The sequence below is a fragment of the Bos mutus genome, chromosome 14 (genome assembly GCF_027580195.1).
Source record: "Bos mutus isolate GX-2022 chromosome 14, NWIPB_WYAK_1.1, whole genome shotgun sequence".
NCBI classification, from domain to species: domain Eukaryota; kingdom Metazoa; phylum Chordata; class Mammalia; order Artiodactyla; family Bovidae; genus Bos; species Bos mutus.
Window position 1 is genome coordinate 42,025,146 of NC_091630.1, and position 18,477 is coordinate 42,043,622.

The following is an 18,477-nucleotide window of genomic DNA, read 5'->3' on the forward strand; positions in this document are numbered from 1 at the left end:
AGAGAGACGCCCACTGTCAGTGCCCGGAGCCACACGGATGCTCAACCCCTAGACAGCCCTCGAAAACATTATTAACACGCACCAGGAATCGTCAAGGGCACCAGGCTTTTCTGTGTTCCTCTCCTTTTTCCTATTTAGTTTCAAAACCCCACAGTTAACTCTCAGAAATGGAATCTACACACTTGTGTGTGTTAGTCACTCGGTCATGTCCAACTCTTCGCAACCCCATGGACTGTAGCATGGCTGTCCATGGAATTCTCCAGGCAAGAATACTGGAGTGGGTAGCCGTTCCCTTCTCCAGGGGAATCTTCCCAATCCAGGCATGGAACCCAGGGCTCCCGCACTGCAGGCACATTCTTTACCACTGTCTGAGCCACCGGGGAAGCCCTCTACATAGTTGAGCAAGATTTTACTCAGAAAACAAAATGCTTGACAGTGGGCTACGAATAAAAAAAAGGACAACCTGGTGAACCGGTGGGTCCTTCTAACTGATACACTTTGCAAGACCCCTCCTTCATTTTAACCAATTTTTACTATACCTCTGGGAAGGTAGACCCACTTGTCCTTCACGGGAGCAGTCTGACAATTACCACATTCACTAAAAATAATCAGGTATCAATAAAAATGAATTTCATTTTGTTTTTTCTGCCTAACTTCTGATAGAAAAATACCTTTGCATCGGATAAAGAAGGCAGCAGTTAAGGCCTCCTGAAGATACCTCTTCTTCACTAGGACTGAGAGTGGTTAGGCCTGATTTCATTGTTAAGGGTACAGGGTAAGCTACTCATTACTCCCTATTCTGACACTTTGGCCAACACTACTTGATAGGAATTGCATGTGTTAACAGACAACTTTATCACTACCCCTTCACCCACCCCACCCCCACTCCCCAACGGCCCAACACGCTTCTTCCAGGTTTACTTGTAGCAGGCATAAATGATCCTCATATCATTAGAGAAGGAGAACTAAATGCTCAGCAGGCAGACACATGTGGGGTAGAGTGTGACTTGAAATGGAGGAGATCTTTGCTGAATTTCAAGCATGCAGTCTAATGTAGTGGCTGGTTTATCACAAAGCCATTTTTAGGCTCTGGATAGTTGGGTGAAAAACTAAAAGGCAGCTCAAGGTAGAAATGGAAACTGTAAAGTCTGTGCCTTTCTTGAGTCTGTTTTTTTAGAGGCAAATATAGTTGGTTGCAAGTGGAACAGACTGGAAGCCTAATTGGGTTGTGGTTTGTTCTTCAATGAAGGAAGGCTCACTACCAAATGATCCAGACAAGGGCCATGATGGAGGTCTGATGGGCTGATGGAAGAAATAACTAGGAGAAGGTGAATGAAGTTTCAGTGTGTAGCTGTGGGGAAAACTCTTTTTTAAATATTGGCTAGTCTTCTATGCTAAATGCAACATTTGGGTGTTAAAAAAATGAAAAATACCTGACACAAAAAGTGACACACATTTCTTTTTTTTAATGAAATGTGTTCTTTTATTTATTTTTTTATCATTTATTTATTATTATTTTTTTTACTTTACAATATTGTATTGGTTTTACTTTAGCTAGAAAAAGAACTTTTGTTTTTTAATTGGCCTTTACCCAGCTGAGAAACCTTGTCTAAGGCTTAGCATTCAAGATACTCTCAAGTCCTCAACATCACTCTCAACTTGACCCCACTCATTATCATATTACTGTCAATTAGCCTAGCTTATTACTGGCTGCTCTTCTTTTCAACCTCACCACACCCAATTTTTCTCTGACCTGCTTTGAAATCATTTCTGTAGTTGTATTATTAACAGTATCTAAGGTATTTCCATCATGTTAGGGAATAGTCTTTCAATATCCTCAATGGTAAGTGGCTGCTGCTACTGCTGCTAAGTTGCTTCACTTGTGTCTGACTCTGTGCGACCCCATTGACGGCAGCCCACCAGGCTCCGCCGTCCCTGGGATTCTCCAGGCAAGAACACTGCTTCCTGAACAATGACTGAGGCCTGTGTTCAATATCGGGCTTCCCAGGTGGCTCAGTGGTAAGGAATCCGCCTGCCAAGCAGGAGACATGGGTTTGATCCCTGTGTTGGGAAGATCCACTGGAGGAGGAAATGGCAACCCACTCCAGTATTCTTGCCTGAGAAATCTCATGGACAGAGGGGTCTAGCAGGCTACCGTCCACAAGGTTGCAGAACAGTTAGACACGACTTAGTGACTAAACAAAAACATGTTTAGAATCACTACTTACTATTACTTTTTTTTTTAACAAAATGAATTATTTTCTGCTAAAAAATTAATTCCGAAGAATTAATCCCTGATTCATAGAGTTTCAGGCATGAATGATTTGAGTGGAAGAAGCTTTAAGGAGGACAGAAGATCCTTCCTTGTACTGTTAGAATGATATTAGGTTGGTGGCCTGCCTCTTTTGCCTACTCATAATGCCGATCTTAGTTTTGGGTCAAGAACATCTAGGCTTCATACTCAATAATTATCCCCCTACTGCCTAAGCGCTTTCCCTCCTAAATCTAAGGAAACTGCTGGCTTACCTATCTCTCTGACATGAGAATTTAAGACAAGAGAAATTTTAAGGAACTAAGACTTTAAAAAATCGCAGTGGTAGTTAGAAGCAAGTAGATCGATATTTGTTGACTCAGGCTTTCCTATCAGATGGGGTCTACAAATTCTTGTCTAGAGGTCATATAACAAAGTAATGAAAATTTTTAGAAGACTGCAGTAGGAATCTTAACTACTATAGTCAAAGACTATCAGGGATTTTTAGAAATTCAACATCTTGAGGAGTAAGCTGAGTTAAACAATTAGCTAAGTAAAATTTTTAGTAAACGAGATACGGACTAAGGATAACGAATAATGTACATTAGGTCTACTAAAAGACATACACTTGTAGAAGTTCACAATCAAAAATTCAGTAGTCAACTGATGTATGAAAACCAGATTTAGAAGAGAAAAACTGAACACTAATCACAATGCAGAATAAGTGGTGGTAATTACAAAAGATGGGGCTTCCCTGGTGGCTTAGTGGGAAGGAATCCTCCTGCTAATGCAGGAGATGCAGGTTCCATCCCTGAGTTGGGAAGAATTCCCTGGTGAAGGACAAGGCAACCCACTCCAGTATTCTTGCCTGGGAAATCCCATGGACAGAAAAGCCTGGTGGACTACAGTCCATGGGGTCGCACACAACTTAGCAACTGACAACAACAGCTACACAACGTACATTCTTTCCTAAGTCCTGGTCCAATTCTCTGAGAGATGAAAGTTTTCCTACAGATGATCTCATATTACCGTGATTTGGTTTAGTTTTGTTTTCCCAAAACTGCTAGAGTGTGTTGGTTGCTCAGTCGTATCTGACTCTTTGTGACCCCAAGGACTGTAACTGGCCAGGCTCCTCTGTCCATGTGATTTTCCAGGCAAGAATACTGGAGTGGGTACTCATTTCCTTCTCTGGACATCTTCCAGACCCAGGGATCAAACCCAGGTCTCCTGCACTGCAGGTGGATTCTTTACCATCTGATCCTCCAGTACAGTCTGAAACTGCTGTCTATGCCCCCAAAGTAATGCTTTTTGGAAGAAAATGCCTGTCTCCCCATGAACATAGCACAGATTTAGTGCCTTTTCTCCAAGTTGCTTTGATCTAGGTTTTGCAGAGGAAAACTTTAGTCTTGAGGTGAAAAATAACACTAATGATGTACATGGGCCAAAGACAATTGTGCTAAAATTATTAAAGACTTACTCTTATCTAGATTTACCCCAAAAATGCTAGTATATTACACTGAGGTATGAGAAAAATGCAAAAGGCATGTTCTAAAGTTCCATTTAAGGGAACTGGGTTAGGCAGTATTTCCAGAGACTAATGGAACATATAAAAATCAGACACATAAAAAGAATCAGACACTGCTTAAAACAATAAAGTAAATACGTTAAAAATAGAAAATCAAGCTATTTTCCTATTCTTCTTGAGGAAAAATCCAAAAGAAGCTAACCTTCTAAAGGATAAAATGTGAAAGTTTTCTAATTTTTTCCAGGTGTACAGGCATATGATTTTCTATTACCATTTCCCCTTTTTGCATATGATCATGATAGAAAAAGACAAATGTGGAAAAATTTTTTAGCAGAAAATTCATTTTGTTAAAAAAAAAAAGTAATAGTAAGTAGTGATTCTAAACATGTTTTTGTTTAGTCACTAAGTCGTGTCTAACTGTTCTGCAACCTTGTGGACTGTAGCCTGCTGGACCCCTCTGTCCATGAGATTTCTCAGGCAAGAATACTGGAGTGGGTTGCCATTTCCTCCTCCAGTGCATCTTCCCAACACAGGGATGAAACCCATGTCTCCTGCTTGGCAGGCAGATTCTTTACCACTGAGCCACCTGGGAAGCCCGATATTGAACACAGGCCTCAGTCATTGCTCAGGAAGCAGGCTCACATGATGGATATTACTCTTCAAACGGTCTTCCTTGTGATCTTGAAAGACCAAACAATTTGGAAATTAAGATGAAAAAATTTTATGAGAATTAATGCTGCTAAAACAATAAGAATTCCATCCAAAAAAGAACAAAATGGGTTTTTAAAACCAGGAAATTTGGAGGTTAAGTATTAGTCGCTCAGTTGTGTCCAACTTTTTGCGACCCCGTGGACTGTAGCCCACCAGGCTCCTCTGTCCATGGGATTCTCTAGGGAAAAATACTGGAGTGGGTTGCCATTTCCTCCTCCAGGGGACCTTCCCAACTGTACATAAAGGAGACTTCATTAATGTGCATTAGAGGATACTCCAGGTTAACTGTCATAAAAAACTGTCTCTTGAGCCTTTAAATTCTATACCAATTCTACACCTCTGGTTGGCCAATTGTTTCTTTATTTAGGTTTTAAGGTGAATGACCTGGGGCTATTTGTTTCCATCAACCTGACTGCGAATTTGGAGGTTGATAAATGCTAAAACTGAATATGTACATTTCACTTAAGTCAGTTTGAGGGTGCAGCCTTTGGAATCAGACTTTTTACTTATTTTATGGCTGATCTCATTCAATGGAGCACTTTTTAGTGATTTTCTTAGGAACAAAATTTTAAAATGGGCCCAAGGTGAACACATCATATTATCAAAATTTATTCATATAGATAATAAACTGTTAGAAGAGCCCAAAGCATGTGAGAGATACAGGAATATTCTACTTATGAAGTAATTTTCTTCTTTTATTTCACCTAGCTGGTATACCTATTTCTTCCACAGACCATAGGAGATACTTGTTTGATGAAACGTAATCCAGTAGAAAGATGCTGATAGCAAGATGGAGAGCCACAGCTCTACTCCATGAGATAATTAAAATATTCAGCATTACCCACCACAGATCAATTAACCTAAAAAAGGTGTGAGCTGGAAGTGTGGGAATTCAGGCTCTCAGATGGGATCCTGCTGGTAACTGTGCTGGGCTAATGTTTAAATTCCATAAAAAACAAACAACTAATTCAAGAGAAATTGCACATTCCAGTAGGTATGTTCATGGACCTTTTCTCCATATAACACTCTCGTCTGTTTTGGTCCACGATTTAATCATACAGCAGATACATGGTGCCTTTGGTACCTGATGCATTTAAAAACTTCAGCTGCATTTAACAAACTCTTTTTATTTTTATTGTATTTTCTAATTTTTCCTTGTTATGGCTACTTAGATACACCCATCATTTAAAAGTCGATATTTAATTTCCAAGTTCATGGCATTTTTAATGTACCTTTGATATTAATTTCCCACTTTGATATTAATTTCTCATTTAATTAACAAGGAAACACAAACTTTAAACGATACAATAGACCAGTTAGACCTAATTGATAGCTATAGGACATTTCATCAAAAAAAAAAAAAAAAAAAGACTGCTCACTATGGCAATTATTGAAGCTGACTTAGGGTGACATAGAGGCTTATTTCCCTTTACCCTTCTGAGTTCTTAGCTGAGGATCTCTGTAAGAAATGACAGAATAGCAGGACAAAATCAAACAGAAGTTTATTAACATAAAAAATAAAATAAAATAAAAAGGAAGCAAATTCTAACACAGATAAAAAAAAAATAATAATTTCTCATTTAAATGCTTTCTTCTCTGCAATCACCCTCTGTGTTTTTTGAGTCTTGTAACTTTATTGAGACTTTCAATGGCTAAGTCAAAGATTTCCCTTGGTAAATTGTAGTTGAAAATATGTGGGTTGTTTTCAAATCTTTTTATATTGACTTCTAACATAATTCCACAGTGATAAGAGAACAGACTCTGTATATTTTAATACCTTTAGACCATGAAATTTTTGTTACTTGTTTTATATCCCTGGATATGTTCTAGTGTGTCCTAGTTTATAGTCTGCTGCTGCTGCTGCTAAGTCACTTCAGTTGTGTCTGACTCTGTGTGACCCCATAGATGGCAGCCCACCAGGCTCCCCTGTCCCTGGGATTCTCCAGGCAAGAACACTGGAGTGGGTTGCCATTTCCTTCTCCAATGCATGAAAGTGAAAAGTGAAAATGAAGATGCTTAGTTGTGTCAGACTCTTAGCGATCCCATGGACTGCAGCCTACCAGGCTCCTCCATTCATGGGATTGTCCAGGCAAGAATACTGGAGTGACTTGCCGTTGCTTTCTCCGAGTTTATAGTCTATGGGAACTTGAATAGAATTTGTATCCTACTGTTGTGTGAAAATTGTATAAATCTTAAGTATGTTGAACTGTTCATGGTGCTTTTCACGTCTACTATATCCTCCTACTTTTCTGTATATTCAGTCTATTAACTTTTGAGAGTTTGATATTGAAACATCAACTAAAAATCTTAATTTATCAACTTGAAATAATTGTAATGTATAGTGGAACTATATATAACTTTATTCTGTATTTTCCAAGTCTCTTGTAAATGTGTTATATTTTCATAATTTTAAAAAAAAGAGAGAGAAAAAAAAAAAAAAAACAGTGCTCATCAAGAAGGGCCTGCCTCTTACATCTTTCCACAACTCTGATAGTTTTGCCAATCCGTATTTCAGGAGGAGAATGTAAATTATATTTATGGTGGTAGAATGAGGAGAAAGGTTAGGTTTTTTTTTAATTATTTCATAAACATATTCTCTCCTCTCCCTCCTGGCTTTCTCTTGTACAGGCCCTCTGGGTACTAGTGTCAGAGTGACAAAGGGGAAAGGCAGTCAGTAAAGGACTCATTGTCTAAGCAAAGACCTCCTGATCCGGTGGAGGGAAAAACAAGATGTCCTGATCACCACTTAGGAGGGTGACTACACAGGATCATCCATCAAAGCTGACTTGCAGATTAAAGGCACACATACTTGAACTGTTCTGAGCCCATTGTAAATACCAAATTTTATTCTATTTTACATAATTTTCAAATTTATATGTGTTCATGGAGTTTTTCCACATTAGACATTATGTGGAAAAGCTCTATTTTACATAACTGATCATAGTAGTTTTTCCACATAAGACATTTTTCTACATATTAGTTAATAATCACAGTGATATATAAAGTGAGACTAGAAGACTAATACATTCAGATGCAAAACAATTAGCCATTGCATTATTCTTTAACTATATTTGACTTAATTGAAAGGTACAGACAAAACACATAATTGTAGCTCTAATATTTAAGGCTCTAAGAATGTTCAGATAATTAAGCCCAAGTATGTTCCCTACACATAGGTGGACAGTGGAAGGTAGCTGGTGCTGTAGTTAAAGAAAATGACATTGAATAAATTTTCTGGGTAGAAAACTCTTTGTATTTGGAGATTCACTCTGCTTCTTTCTAAAGCCAACAAGTCTTTCTGGACGAGGAGCCAGCTGAGTTAGTAGTGGCCAAGAGGTCACCTGACACCACTGTTTTTATGTCTCCCAAACTAAAAATGGGAATATTTGCCAAAATCACATGAAAATGAAAATTGCCATCAGAGAAGGATGAAATTGAAAGGTTTGAAATTTATGTAAAAAGTCTAATTTGGAAAATGAAAAAAAAAAAAAAAAAAAGAGCCTTCCTATCATGTTTTGGAAACTTCCCAGATGTATTAGTTCATTCTAGATGTCTCTTTGGAATGTCATAATTTCCTTGTCAAAATTTAAAAAAATACACTGTTAATTTGGAAAATAAAACTTAGTTTAAAAAGAAACTAGAATCTTTTCTTCTTAGTTTGTGTCAGGTACCACTTTTGTTATATGTGTGGCTACACGAATGCCTATAACACAACATTCAGTTTTTTTCAATAACTAGATACCTGTACTTATTCACAAAATCTAAACTGTACAAACTGCATTTCTCTTGATAAGCACAAAATTGGATCCATCATCTAGGAGTGCCTCAAACAGTTGTCATTTTGTTCTGTCTTGATTATAAATCTAGGCAACTGGTGGTGGTAGAAAGATATAGAGTACTATTAATGTATTTTTAAGGTTGTAAATATACTTAAACAATAAAAAACAAAATGAATGCTACTAAAAGCAAAATTGTACAAATTATCATAGAAGTGAATTCTTAGTAATTAAACTTTCCATATCTGTTTTATTACCTGCTAGGTATAATACAGGGGCGTTCCTGTGGCTAGAAGGCCCTTTGCTTTTGAACTTCCTGGCATTTAAGGGGAAAAAAACCCAAAACAGTACAAAAGCAAAAAAAAAAAAAATCAGTATTCCTCAGAAAAGCATAAATTCAGATGCCAATGAATGCTTTAATACTTTACTTTCTTAATATGTATAACAAATTTCATGTCACATGTCTGTGCTGAAATGCCATTTGAAATTAATTTTGAAATAAGTATAAAAAAGGAATGTTTCTGAGATATAATGATATAAATAATATATTTATGAGACGCTAATCTACCTTTTTCTGCACATGTTTGGGGTGGTTTACTGCCTGGTTATTAACTACAGCCACTGAACTATATATTCCAAATAACTTAATAGTTTCACTTACTGAAATTAAGAGATTCGACATACCCCTATTCTTGGTTACATGTCATTGGCTGCCTAATATCACTTAATTCATTAGACTGACCTTCCTTGACATGACTTACTGTTTGAATTTTGTGGAAATCCGGGCAAGGAGGATGGACCGTTCATTCCAGGGAGAAGGACCGGGGGGAGGCCCGGGAGTCCTGGGTAGGCTGCGGGCAGACTGATGCTGTGGAGGGGGCTGCTGTCCATCATGCTTGGCTGCTGTACTGCTAATCCCAGCACGTCTGAAGCTTTCTTTATACGGTCAAGTTCTTGCTGAGCCATCAGCTGTCTAACGGTCGTGGGAGCCAAGTAATCTTTCTCCCGATCAAGCTGGCTCCCAACGGTCTCCCTCACTTTGGAAATGTGCTGTTTGGAGAAAATATGATCTCTGATGGATAAGCGGGCAGAGTACTTCACCCCACAGAGGGTACACTCTGGTTTGGCGCCTTCTGTTCCACTTTGATTGATCATGAAAGGCTTCCCTATGTTAATTTTAAATTTCTTTTCCTTTGCCCTTGCATTCTGGAACCACACCTGGACCACACGTTTGGGCAGACCGATCTCATTCCCTAGCATCTCACATTCTTGCATGGTTGGAGTTCGGTAGTCACTGAAGCAAGCCTTGAGAACCTTGAGTTGGAGATTGCTCATCTGGGTTCTGAAACGCTTGTGACCTGGTCGGTCGTTACTTTTGGATTTGAAAGGATTGCTGGAGCCGAATGGATTTGGTGAACTGGGGTCAGCTATGCTAGACGTTTCACTGCGGTCGGCATTGTCATCGGGGTCATCCGTGATATAAAAGCTTTGGTCATGGTCACCATCTTTATCACTGAAAGGTATCGAGGGACTCGTGAGAGAGAAGAGAAACTTCTCATCACAGACCTCTGTGGTGGGGGTGGTCGCTGTTTTTGGCAAAGTGTCGAGAGTTTTCCCCTCTTTAGGAGACAAAGCTGGCTTCACCTCTCCGGAACTCCCCGTGGTGCTCTCCATTTCTGCGTTTCCCTCGTCTCCGGTGGTGGCATCACTGATCGCTGTATTAATGGATGAAGTCTCATCAAAATCAGTTTTATTTTGATCATACCCAGCCTCAGCAGGAGGGGCGTTTAAATTCTCTACATCCTCAGAACATTCCGCTTTGAAAGAAGAAGGGCTTAAGAGATTCTTCGGTGACAGTTCTGCCGTCTTACTAACAGGTGTCGACACTGTAGAAGCCAACTCATTCTCACTCGAGAGATCGATTTTCGTTAATGGCAAAGATGGATAATCAAAATAAATGTATTTCTGCGGGCTATCTCCACCATCTTCGGCGGATATTAAAGGGCTTGGTGGCAAGCTGTAACCTGCCTGCTTGCCTTCATTCCAGTGCCGGGAGCGAATGTGGCTTTCTAAGGCTGACTTGGCCTTGAACAGGGCTCGGCAGAAAGGACAGCGTTTATGCGATTGCGCTGGACCCACTGCCCGGAACTGGCCTTTTCTTTCTCGTGCTCTTGTATTCTGGAACCAGACCTGCACGACCCTTTTCTTCAGCCCCACTTCCCGTGCAATGTGATCGAGCATTTTCCGGGTGGGGTTGGAATCCAGTAGGTATTTTTCATAGAGAATTTCCAGTTGTTCCGGAGTGATGGTGGTCCTCAAGCGCTTATCACGGTGTTGGTCCTCCCCACTGTTCCCGCCTTCCTTCTCACTGCAGTTGTTCTCTTCCTTCTCATCCAGTTTCCTCTTAAGGGAAGCGGCCACGGTGGCCGGGGCTGCGGGGTGGGAGGAAGCTGTCTGTGGGGGCATCTGTGTGAGAGGACCACCGAGCAGCTGTCCAGCCATTAAGGAATTGTTAGGGTCGAATATCATGTAGGGCATGTCCATGGGCCGTTCCAAGAATGGGGAGTGAAGGAATTGGTTCTGAGCAGCCAGGAAGTGCATGTGCTGATGCTCCTGCCAGAGTTCCAAGGTAGGGAAGGCAACTGTACACTGATCACATTGGTACTGAAGTAACTGTGGAGGTAGACTGTTCTGGAGAGAAGTCATGGAAATCTGCAGCGGACTGGAAGGGACGGGGGTCTGAGAAGCCGAGGGAGGTCGTCCCAGGAGTTGGGGCGGTTTGGGTGGCTGGGGCTGAGCGGCTGAGGCCGGCGGTGGCGGTGGTGGGTCCGAGGAAGAAGATGCTGATGGCAGGGCTGGTTTGGTGCCTTGAGTGTGGGGCAAGGGGTCACCTGGCTTTGGCTTTTCTGTGGGATATTCAGGCTTTGGAGATGTCTTTTCTGGTTCTGGTTTGGGTGACGGGATCAGGGGGGTGCTGGTCCCAGAAGCAGAGCCCCCCGCAGGGGCAGGAGCAGTTTTGGCTGCTTCGGTCTGGCCAGGCACTGTGCAATGCTTATACACCACCTGATCCGTGGCGTCCATGGAGTCTTCAGTTTGGCTCTCATCTTGGGCGTCATCGTCTTCATCCTTGTAACACTGCTTTTTCTGATGCGTGATCAAATCGAAGATCCTGGGGAAAACCACGCTGCACTTTTTACACTGGTATTGCATGTTGCTCGTTCGGATATACCGCTCATTTGTGAGTTCTCTTTTTTCATTGTCTTTTGTCTCTGTTTGATTCTCATAACTCTTCCGCGCCTTCTGCCGAGCATTCTGGAACCAGACAACGATAACCCGGGTGGGGAGATTGAGAACGGTGGAAAGTTGTTCAATTTCATCATCTTTTGGGTAAGCGTTGGTGTCAAAAAAGTCTTGAAGAACCCGAAGCTGGTAGTCAGTAAATCTGGTCCTGGAAGACCTTTTACTGAAGGATGTGTCTGATTTGTAATGTTCTAGGGAGGAGGGCTGGGGGTCCATTCTGATATCTTCCAAAACCGTTATGGGAGGGTTACTGAAGTTGTAGGGCGAATCCTTATTTCTCTGCCGCTCCTTAAAAAGCGTGTTTCGAAACCAGTGCTTGATAACCTTCTGGGAGAGGCCAGACTTCTCCGCCATTTCCTGGATCTGTTCTTCACTCGGAGAATTGTTGATGTCAAAGTAAGCCCTCAGGATTTTCAGCTGGTCGTCCGTAATTCTCGTCCTCGGGCGTTTGAACTGCGAATGCCTCAGGAAGTTGGGATCCAAGCCAAGCTGCTGCTGGCAGAGCTGGGTGAGGTCCGCCGAGAGTGTGTCCATTGGAGGCAGCTGCAGGGCGAGCTGGGGCGGGAGGGCGGGATGTTGCACCGACTGCATCATGATGGACGGAAAGAGGGGAAGATCCAGGGATACTGGCAGCTGGACCTGCGGGGGTGCAGAAGGGGGTGGGGGCGGAGGAGGCGGAGGAGGGGGTGGGGGTGGGGGTGGGGGCGGCGGGGGAGTGGGCGCTGGGGCCTGGAGCGGGGTGGAGACCGCGCTGGGCAGTTTGACCGGCCCCAGAGAAGGAGGCTGTGGAGGAGCTGGAGGCAAGGGAGGTGGTGGAGGTGGGGGAGGTGGCGTTTCCGGAGAAGATGGAGAAATGGGATAAAGCTTGTCATAGGCCTCCCTGTACTGACGGGCAAATTTTTCTAGCGCTCCGTACGGAAAAAACTGGCCGTGTACGTGCTCCTGGTGACTCTTTAGAATGAGAACGTTGGAGAACAATTTCCCACACGTCCCGCATTCCAGCTTCTCCGTGCTTTCGCCTTCCCCACTCTTGCCCTTCTTCTGTACCTTCTGCCTGTTCTCGTTGTACTGAATGACCAGTTCAAAACCGAAGTTTTCCAGTAAGGCTTTGGCTGCGTTTCCTCGGGCCCCTGAAGCGATGCGGGGTGGCGGGATGGATGGTTCCGAGGACTTCGGCTTCTTTCCAAGGTCTTTGCTTTCTTTGAGCCCTTCGCCTTCACTTACACATTCTTGCTTTGTCTTGTCTTGCTTCTCGGCCATCTCTTCTGCCTCCTTGTAAGAGGGTACGTCCTTCACGATGGGGCAGTCGGCACTGGCCACGGTGGTTTGCTCTTGTTTCAATAACTTGCTGGCCTGCTGCTGCTGCGGTTGTTGTTGCTGTTGCGGCTGTGGCTGCGGCTTTTGAGAGGGCACATGGGGCTGTGTGGCCTGATACTGTTGTGCTTGCTGCTGGAGTATCTGGAGTTGAGTTTGGCCAACGTGATGTTGGCTTTGAATCTGCTGCTTCAAATCTTCAAGCAGGGACCCGGCCATTCCCGTCATGCCCGGCATGCCAAAGGCGGCAGAGCCTACTGGCAAGCCCAGATCCGGCCCCAAGCTGAACTCCGTCCCAGGGATGTAGAAGGGAAAGAGAAACTGAGGCTGCTGAAACTGTAGCAGAGCTTCTGGGGTCATAGGAAAATGGGGCAAAAAGGCGGGGTTGAGAAACTGAGGCTGAAAGAAGGCCGCCTGCTGTTGCAATTCGTGCTGCAGCTGCATCTGAATCTGTGCTGGTGACTGCGGTGGGTGATGCGTAGGTTGAGCAGAGATCAATTCCGGAGTTTGCTTTTTATTTAATTCTTTGGCATCTAAGTGGGTATCTTTGCTGCCTACTGCTGCTAAACTGATGGAATCTAACATCCCTTGGCTGGGACTGTTAACGCTGGCTGCCACTCCGTGCCCGCCAGGTCCATGGCCACTGCCAGGCTCCAGCTTTGCCGCCCTCGCCTTTGTCTGGTGGAGTACAGACCTCATGTGGATTTCCAAGGTCGAGCTTTGGCTATATGCAACATTGCAGATGCTGCACTTGTAAGGTTTGTTATCTGGGCTGTTGTTGGTTTCTTGAGGGACAGGGCTGGAGGCTTCCTGCAAAACCTTTTTCAACTTGTGCAGGTGAGACACTGAGTTATAATGGACCAGGAGAATGTTCTTCTGGGTGAACGACTCTTTACACACGGTACACTTATACGGGCGAGATGGATCAAGGAATTTTTCCATCGTAAAATTTGGCCCTTTTCTAAAAGGTAAGGTCCGCTTTGGTTCAGAGCCCATGTCATCTGGAATAGAACTACTGTCACTGCCTACAGGACTTGCCTTCCCTTCATGGTCCACCTCATACTCTCTCTCCATCTCCTGCTCTAGGGCATGGTCCTCCTGGGCCATAGGTTCGCTCTCTGCCCATAGTTCCCCATTCACGGGCAAGGAGGCATACAGCTGTTGAAGTTCAGTCTCACTCAGTTCGGGGTGGCCTGCTTCCAAGTGTTTTTTTAAAGCCTGGAATGTACGGAAACTACGCTGGCACAGGTTACACATAGTGGCGGCCCGAATCGCATGATACTGGGAATGTATCTGAAGCTTCTGCATAGTCTTAAAAGCCAAGCTACAATGGTTACAGCGATACTTGTAAACGTGGCGGTCTGAGACAGAGAGTGGTTGCCTTTTCTGCTGTTCACTTAACTGATCTTGCAGTGTGTCGGAGATTTTCATATCCTTACTGCTATTTTTATTCCATTCCAACACTTCTGTGGCTTCTTTCGTTGGTTTCTGCTCCTCACTCTTTATTTCCACGCTAGCCTTTGAATCATCGAGACCCACCATACTTTTGTCATCCATTGGACTGTCACCTGTGTGAAGAAAGCATAAACAGCACTTACAGGAAGGAGTCTACAGATTAAATGCCAATGAATATTGTTATGCAGGAGCCTCTGAAGGGCTTCCCTGGTGACTCAGTCAGTAATGAATCTGCCTGCTAATGCAGGAGATTGAGGGTTTGATCCCTGGGTTGGGAAGACCCCTGGAGAAGGAAATGGCAACCCATTCCAGTATTCTTGACTAGAGAATCCCATGGACAGGGGATCCTGGTGAGCTACCGTCTCAATGAGTCAGACATGACTTAGCGACTAAACCACCACCATTGTTAAGGAGGAACCTCCAAAGAAATCACCTCTGACCTCAAGGAATTTCAGCATGGGAAGAAAATAAGTCAGAATTAGCATGCTACCACCAGTATGATAGCAAGGGTTATAAGCACAGTGTTCAGGAATTAGAGCCCACAAAATGTTCCTGGTCAGTGGTATTTAGGTCTCCCAAGGACAGTTTAGGTGTCCCAGGTCAATCTGGTAAAGAATTTGCCTGTCAAGAATATCCCCTGGAGAAAAAAATGAAAACCCACTTGCCTGGGAAACCCCATGGACAGAGGAGCCTGGTGAGCCACAGTCCATGGGGTCACAAAAGAATCAGATATGACTTAGCAGCTCAACAGCAACAATAACAACAAAGGGTCATTTACAGATAACCAGATAGTAAATATGCCTTGGAAATGACGGTTTTTGGAAATGTGTGTTTTTTTTTCTTTGTGCATCTCAAAAACATAAAATCTTTGATGGTAATAATGCTAGATCAGCATCATGCATAGAAGGCCCAGAGTGTGTCTGGCACAGATTCTGGTCACAGGCTGGCATACCTGAATATTTCCCAGCCCCCTCAGCTGTGATGACTGCAGGTGTGTCCCGCTCTGACTTCTCAGAGGCGGCTGCTGGCAGTAGCAAGCTGTTGGGCATCATCACATCAGGGACAGGCACCTGTGAAAACCAAAGGGGTTCATGACAAAGGTACCCCAGACATCATGGACTCCATCACACTTTACCCCAGACAGTTGTGTACCCCAGTTATATTTTCCAACCAAAGCAGGGACATTCTGTGACTCTTGAGGTCAATGCTCTCCTTTCAAATTTCAGATCAATGCTGTGGCAATGCTGTATTCTTCTTTACTTTTCTTTTTTTTAAAAAATAAGCTTGAAGGTTTCTGTAGCCCAGAAATGATAGCCAAGCAAAGATGAAACTCCTAGTGCCCATAGGAATCATTTGATTAACATTATAGGTATGAGAATAAGGCTGCAAAATCTGTGTTGTTGAATCAGCTGTGCCTTGTATCACATTTGGGGTTTATTTCCAAGGCACAGGAGAAACAAACGGGCCTTTACTTGTGATTTCTACGACACGGTCAGCAAGAGCTTGTCGCCACTCAGAAGAAATACATTTCTGTCACACAATAATGACAGATTTTATGTTGATACCTTCAGAGATTATGGCACACATGCATCAAGACTTGGTTCCCTTACTGTCATAAGCAGCTTCTCCACGCAATCCGGAGACACACTGTGCAAATGCGTCAGATGAAGCTGGAGGTGCATCTTGTTGCTAAGGACGTCCTGGCAGAGGGGACAGCAGATGACCGGCTGCACGGAGTGCTGTGACAGGACGTGCATCTGGATACGACTTTGGTCCCTACTATTGTAGTTACAATAAGGACACTGATAGAACTGGAAAATATTGAATAAACATGAGTCCTATTAGTTAACGGATGTGGATGACTTTGGAGCATTAGAAGTCAGACCAAGAGTTAATTACCTTGCCAATTACAGTGTCTACATACATTTCAACAGCATGGAAAGGTTTGGGGGCTCTAAAATGATCAAGGGCAACAATTTTTTAAAAAAAAATATGTTTATACAGCAAAAGGAGAAAAAAACAAAAAACAAACCATGTGTACCTGTTCGTGACAGAATTTATTGTCCTCTGTAGGCTTTGATCTTTTTGTTGACACATCCTCTTCTTTTGCCAGCAGGAGTGGCTGGGTTCCCCCTGCCACACTGACTTTTAGCTCCTTTTCTGGTGTGATTACTCCTGATTCCCCAAAAGAGAATAGAACATCTCAATCTTAAAAGACTGACAATATCAAAATCAGAAAAAATGATGTCTTTCGCATAGCTCTAAGTCCACTGAATCACTAGAAGGAGGGGCAAGCACTTGTAAATGATGCTGATCTCAAAAGGCAAAAACACACTTCTTTTTGTCCACTGACCAAGTGGACTTTATAAATGTATTTTAAAATGTACTTCTGTCTCCTGTTTAGATAACCCTCAGTGACCATGAAAGATTGATCAATGACACATGTCCTCTGCTGTCTCAATATACCTTTATCACATTAAAGCAAATCTATTCCCATTCACAAATGCTAACTTAGAAAATAATTATTTTTGGAACTGTTTCATTACCTATTTTTTTTCCCTAAAATTCTAGGACACTAAAAACACTTAAAATTCTGAGAAGGGCTGACCAGTTATAATTCACGAATGAAACCAATGCTTTTATGTGGTGAATATAGGATTTTAAAATTATACATTATGTATCCACTGCTGCTTTTTTGTGATTTATCCTTGGCTTTAGATGTTTCAGCAGGTGGCTATGCATATGACATTGTAGTCCAAATCAAGAAGACAATTGTTTTATGAGGTTAATCTGAATATTCGGTGTTAAAGATGGTTTAAAATTTTGCCTAGATGAGCAATGTAATGTACAGAAGCCTCACACACATCAAAGGATAGAGTGTGATTCTAATTTCCCAATCTAACAGAAAATTCTTTCCAGCATCAATTTTCCCGATAATCTCTTCTGTGAGGCTGGATATTACAGCGACATTGGGTAGGCATGTCACATACATCTCACGACAAACACAAAACCTCATTTACCAGCCATTCCAATCTCATCATAGCACGGCATCATCTGACCTTTTTTCTGCTGTTTATTATGAGTATTTCTAATTTTAACTTTCAATTTTCACCATCTTCCAGTCAATTTGCAACTAAATTATTTCCAGGGTGAGGACACTATCACTGGACAACTGGGTGCAAATACATCTTGAAATGCAATGAAGCTAAACCATTGATTGCTATCAGACCCCGCGTAAATATAGAGTCTAGGCGTAATCTGATTGTATGCTGTGCATGAAGATTTATCTTGATTTTTTTTTCCAATCCACATACGGTTCATATAAATGAACAAATTACACTTTATTGCAAAATAACCCAGTTTTAATTTAAAAATAAGGTCAAGGATGTTATGAAAACAACATAAAAATGAACCCCAAAATAGATTCTTTTTCTCTCCTGGATGGAGATGCATGTTTTATACCATATAAATAATTTTAGGAATTTTGAATTCTGAAAGAAATTTGAAAGTAAGTCTGACTCTAAGGAGACCAAAATTAAAATAGAATTCAAATGACATAATGACAATAATGTTATTCCATTGAGGTCTGTGAAAGGTATAGAATTAGTGCTACAATTTCAAACAAATTGCACTGAGACTTATTTCTATTGATAGATTTGCAAACACTAGATTTTATTTGAATTGGTACATTTGTCTTATATATACAGATATATTAGAGAAACTTAGATTCTTTCTAGATATTTGAAAATATAATTTACTATAGTTACATTTGAACGATTTAAATCTGAGATAAACTAAAGAATTTTATCACACTGATTAAACAACATCCAAGTATTTCATATCCAAAGATATCTCAAAACCAAGAATGTTTATTTTATAATTCATCCAGGTATCAAAAATTTTTTTCTTCTAAAAGGAAAATTCTCAAAGCAGAATATATTTTGTGCTATTGTTTTAAAAGTATTAAAAACAAATACAAGAAAACAATGGGATATATAAGGTTGGCAAATAAAACTGCTTAAGGTGACAGATCAAGTTGTATAAAATGATTGTCGTTTAAATCAGCGAGTGTCTATCAGTTGCTTTTTCCCTGTGAGACTGGAAAATTTTTCTTTTAAAGTTCCTTAATAATGAGGAAGAATATG

The 18,477-nt window shown here is 41.9% G+C and overlaps 1 protein-coding gene across 5 annotated transcripts in view; it reads right to left on the reverse strand.

Moving 5' to 3' along the window:
• Positions 1-18,477, reverse strand: part of ZFHX4 (zinc finger homeobox 4) — a 202,070-nt gene that overhangs the window by 1,545 nt on the left and 182,048 nt on the right. For all 5 annotated transcript variants that reach the window (XM_070382223.1, XM_070382222.1, XM_070382221.1 and 2 more), the window contains exons 7-10: positions 16,374-16,507; positions 15,943-16,143; positions 15,285-15,402; positions 9,025-14,445 (exon numbers count right to left, since the gene is read on the reverse strand). In XM_070382223.1, the coding sequence (XP_070238324.1) occupies positions 9,025-14,445; positions 15,285-15,402; positions 15,943-16,143; positions 16,374-16,507 (5,874 nt within the window). The remainder of the gene's footprint in view (positions 1-9,024; positions 14,446-15,284; positions 15,403-15,942; positions 16,144-16,373; positions 16,508-18,477) is intronic.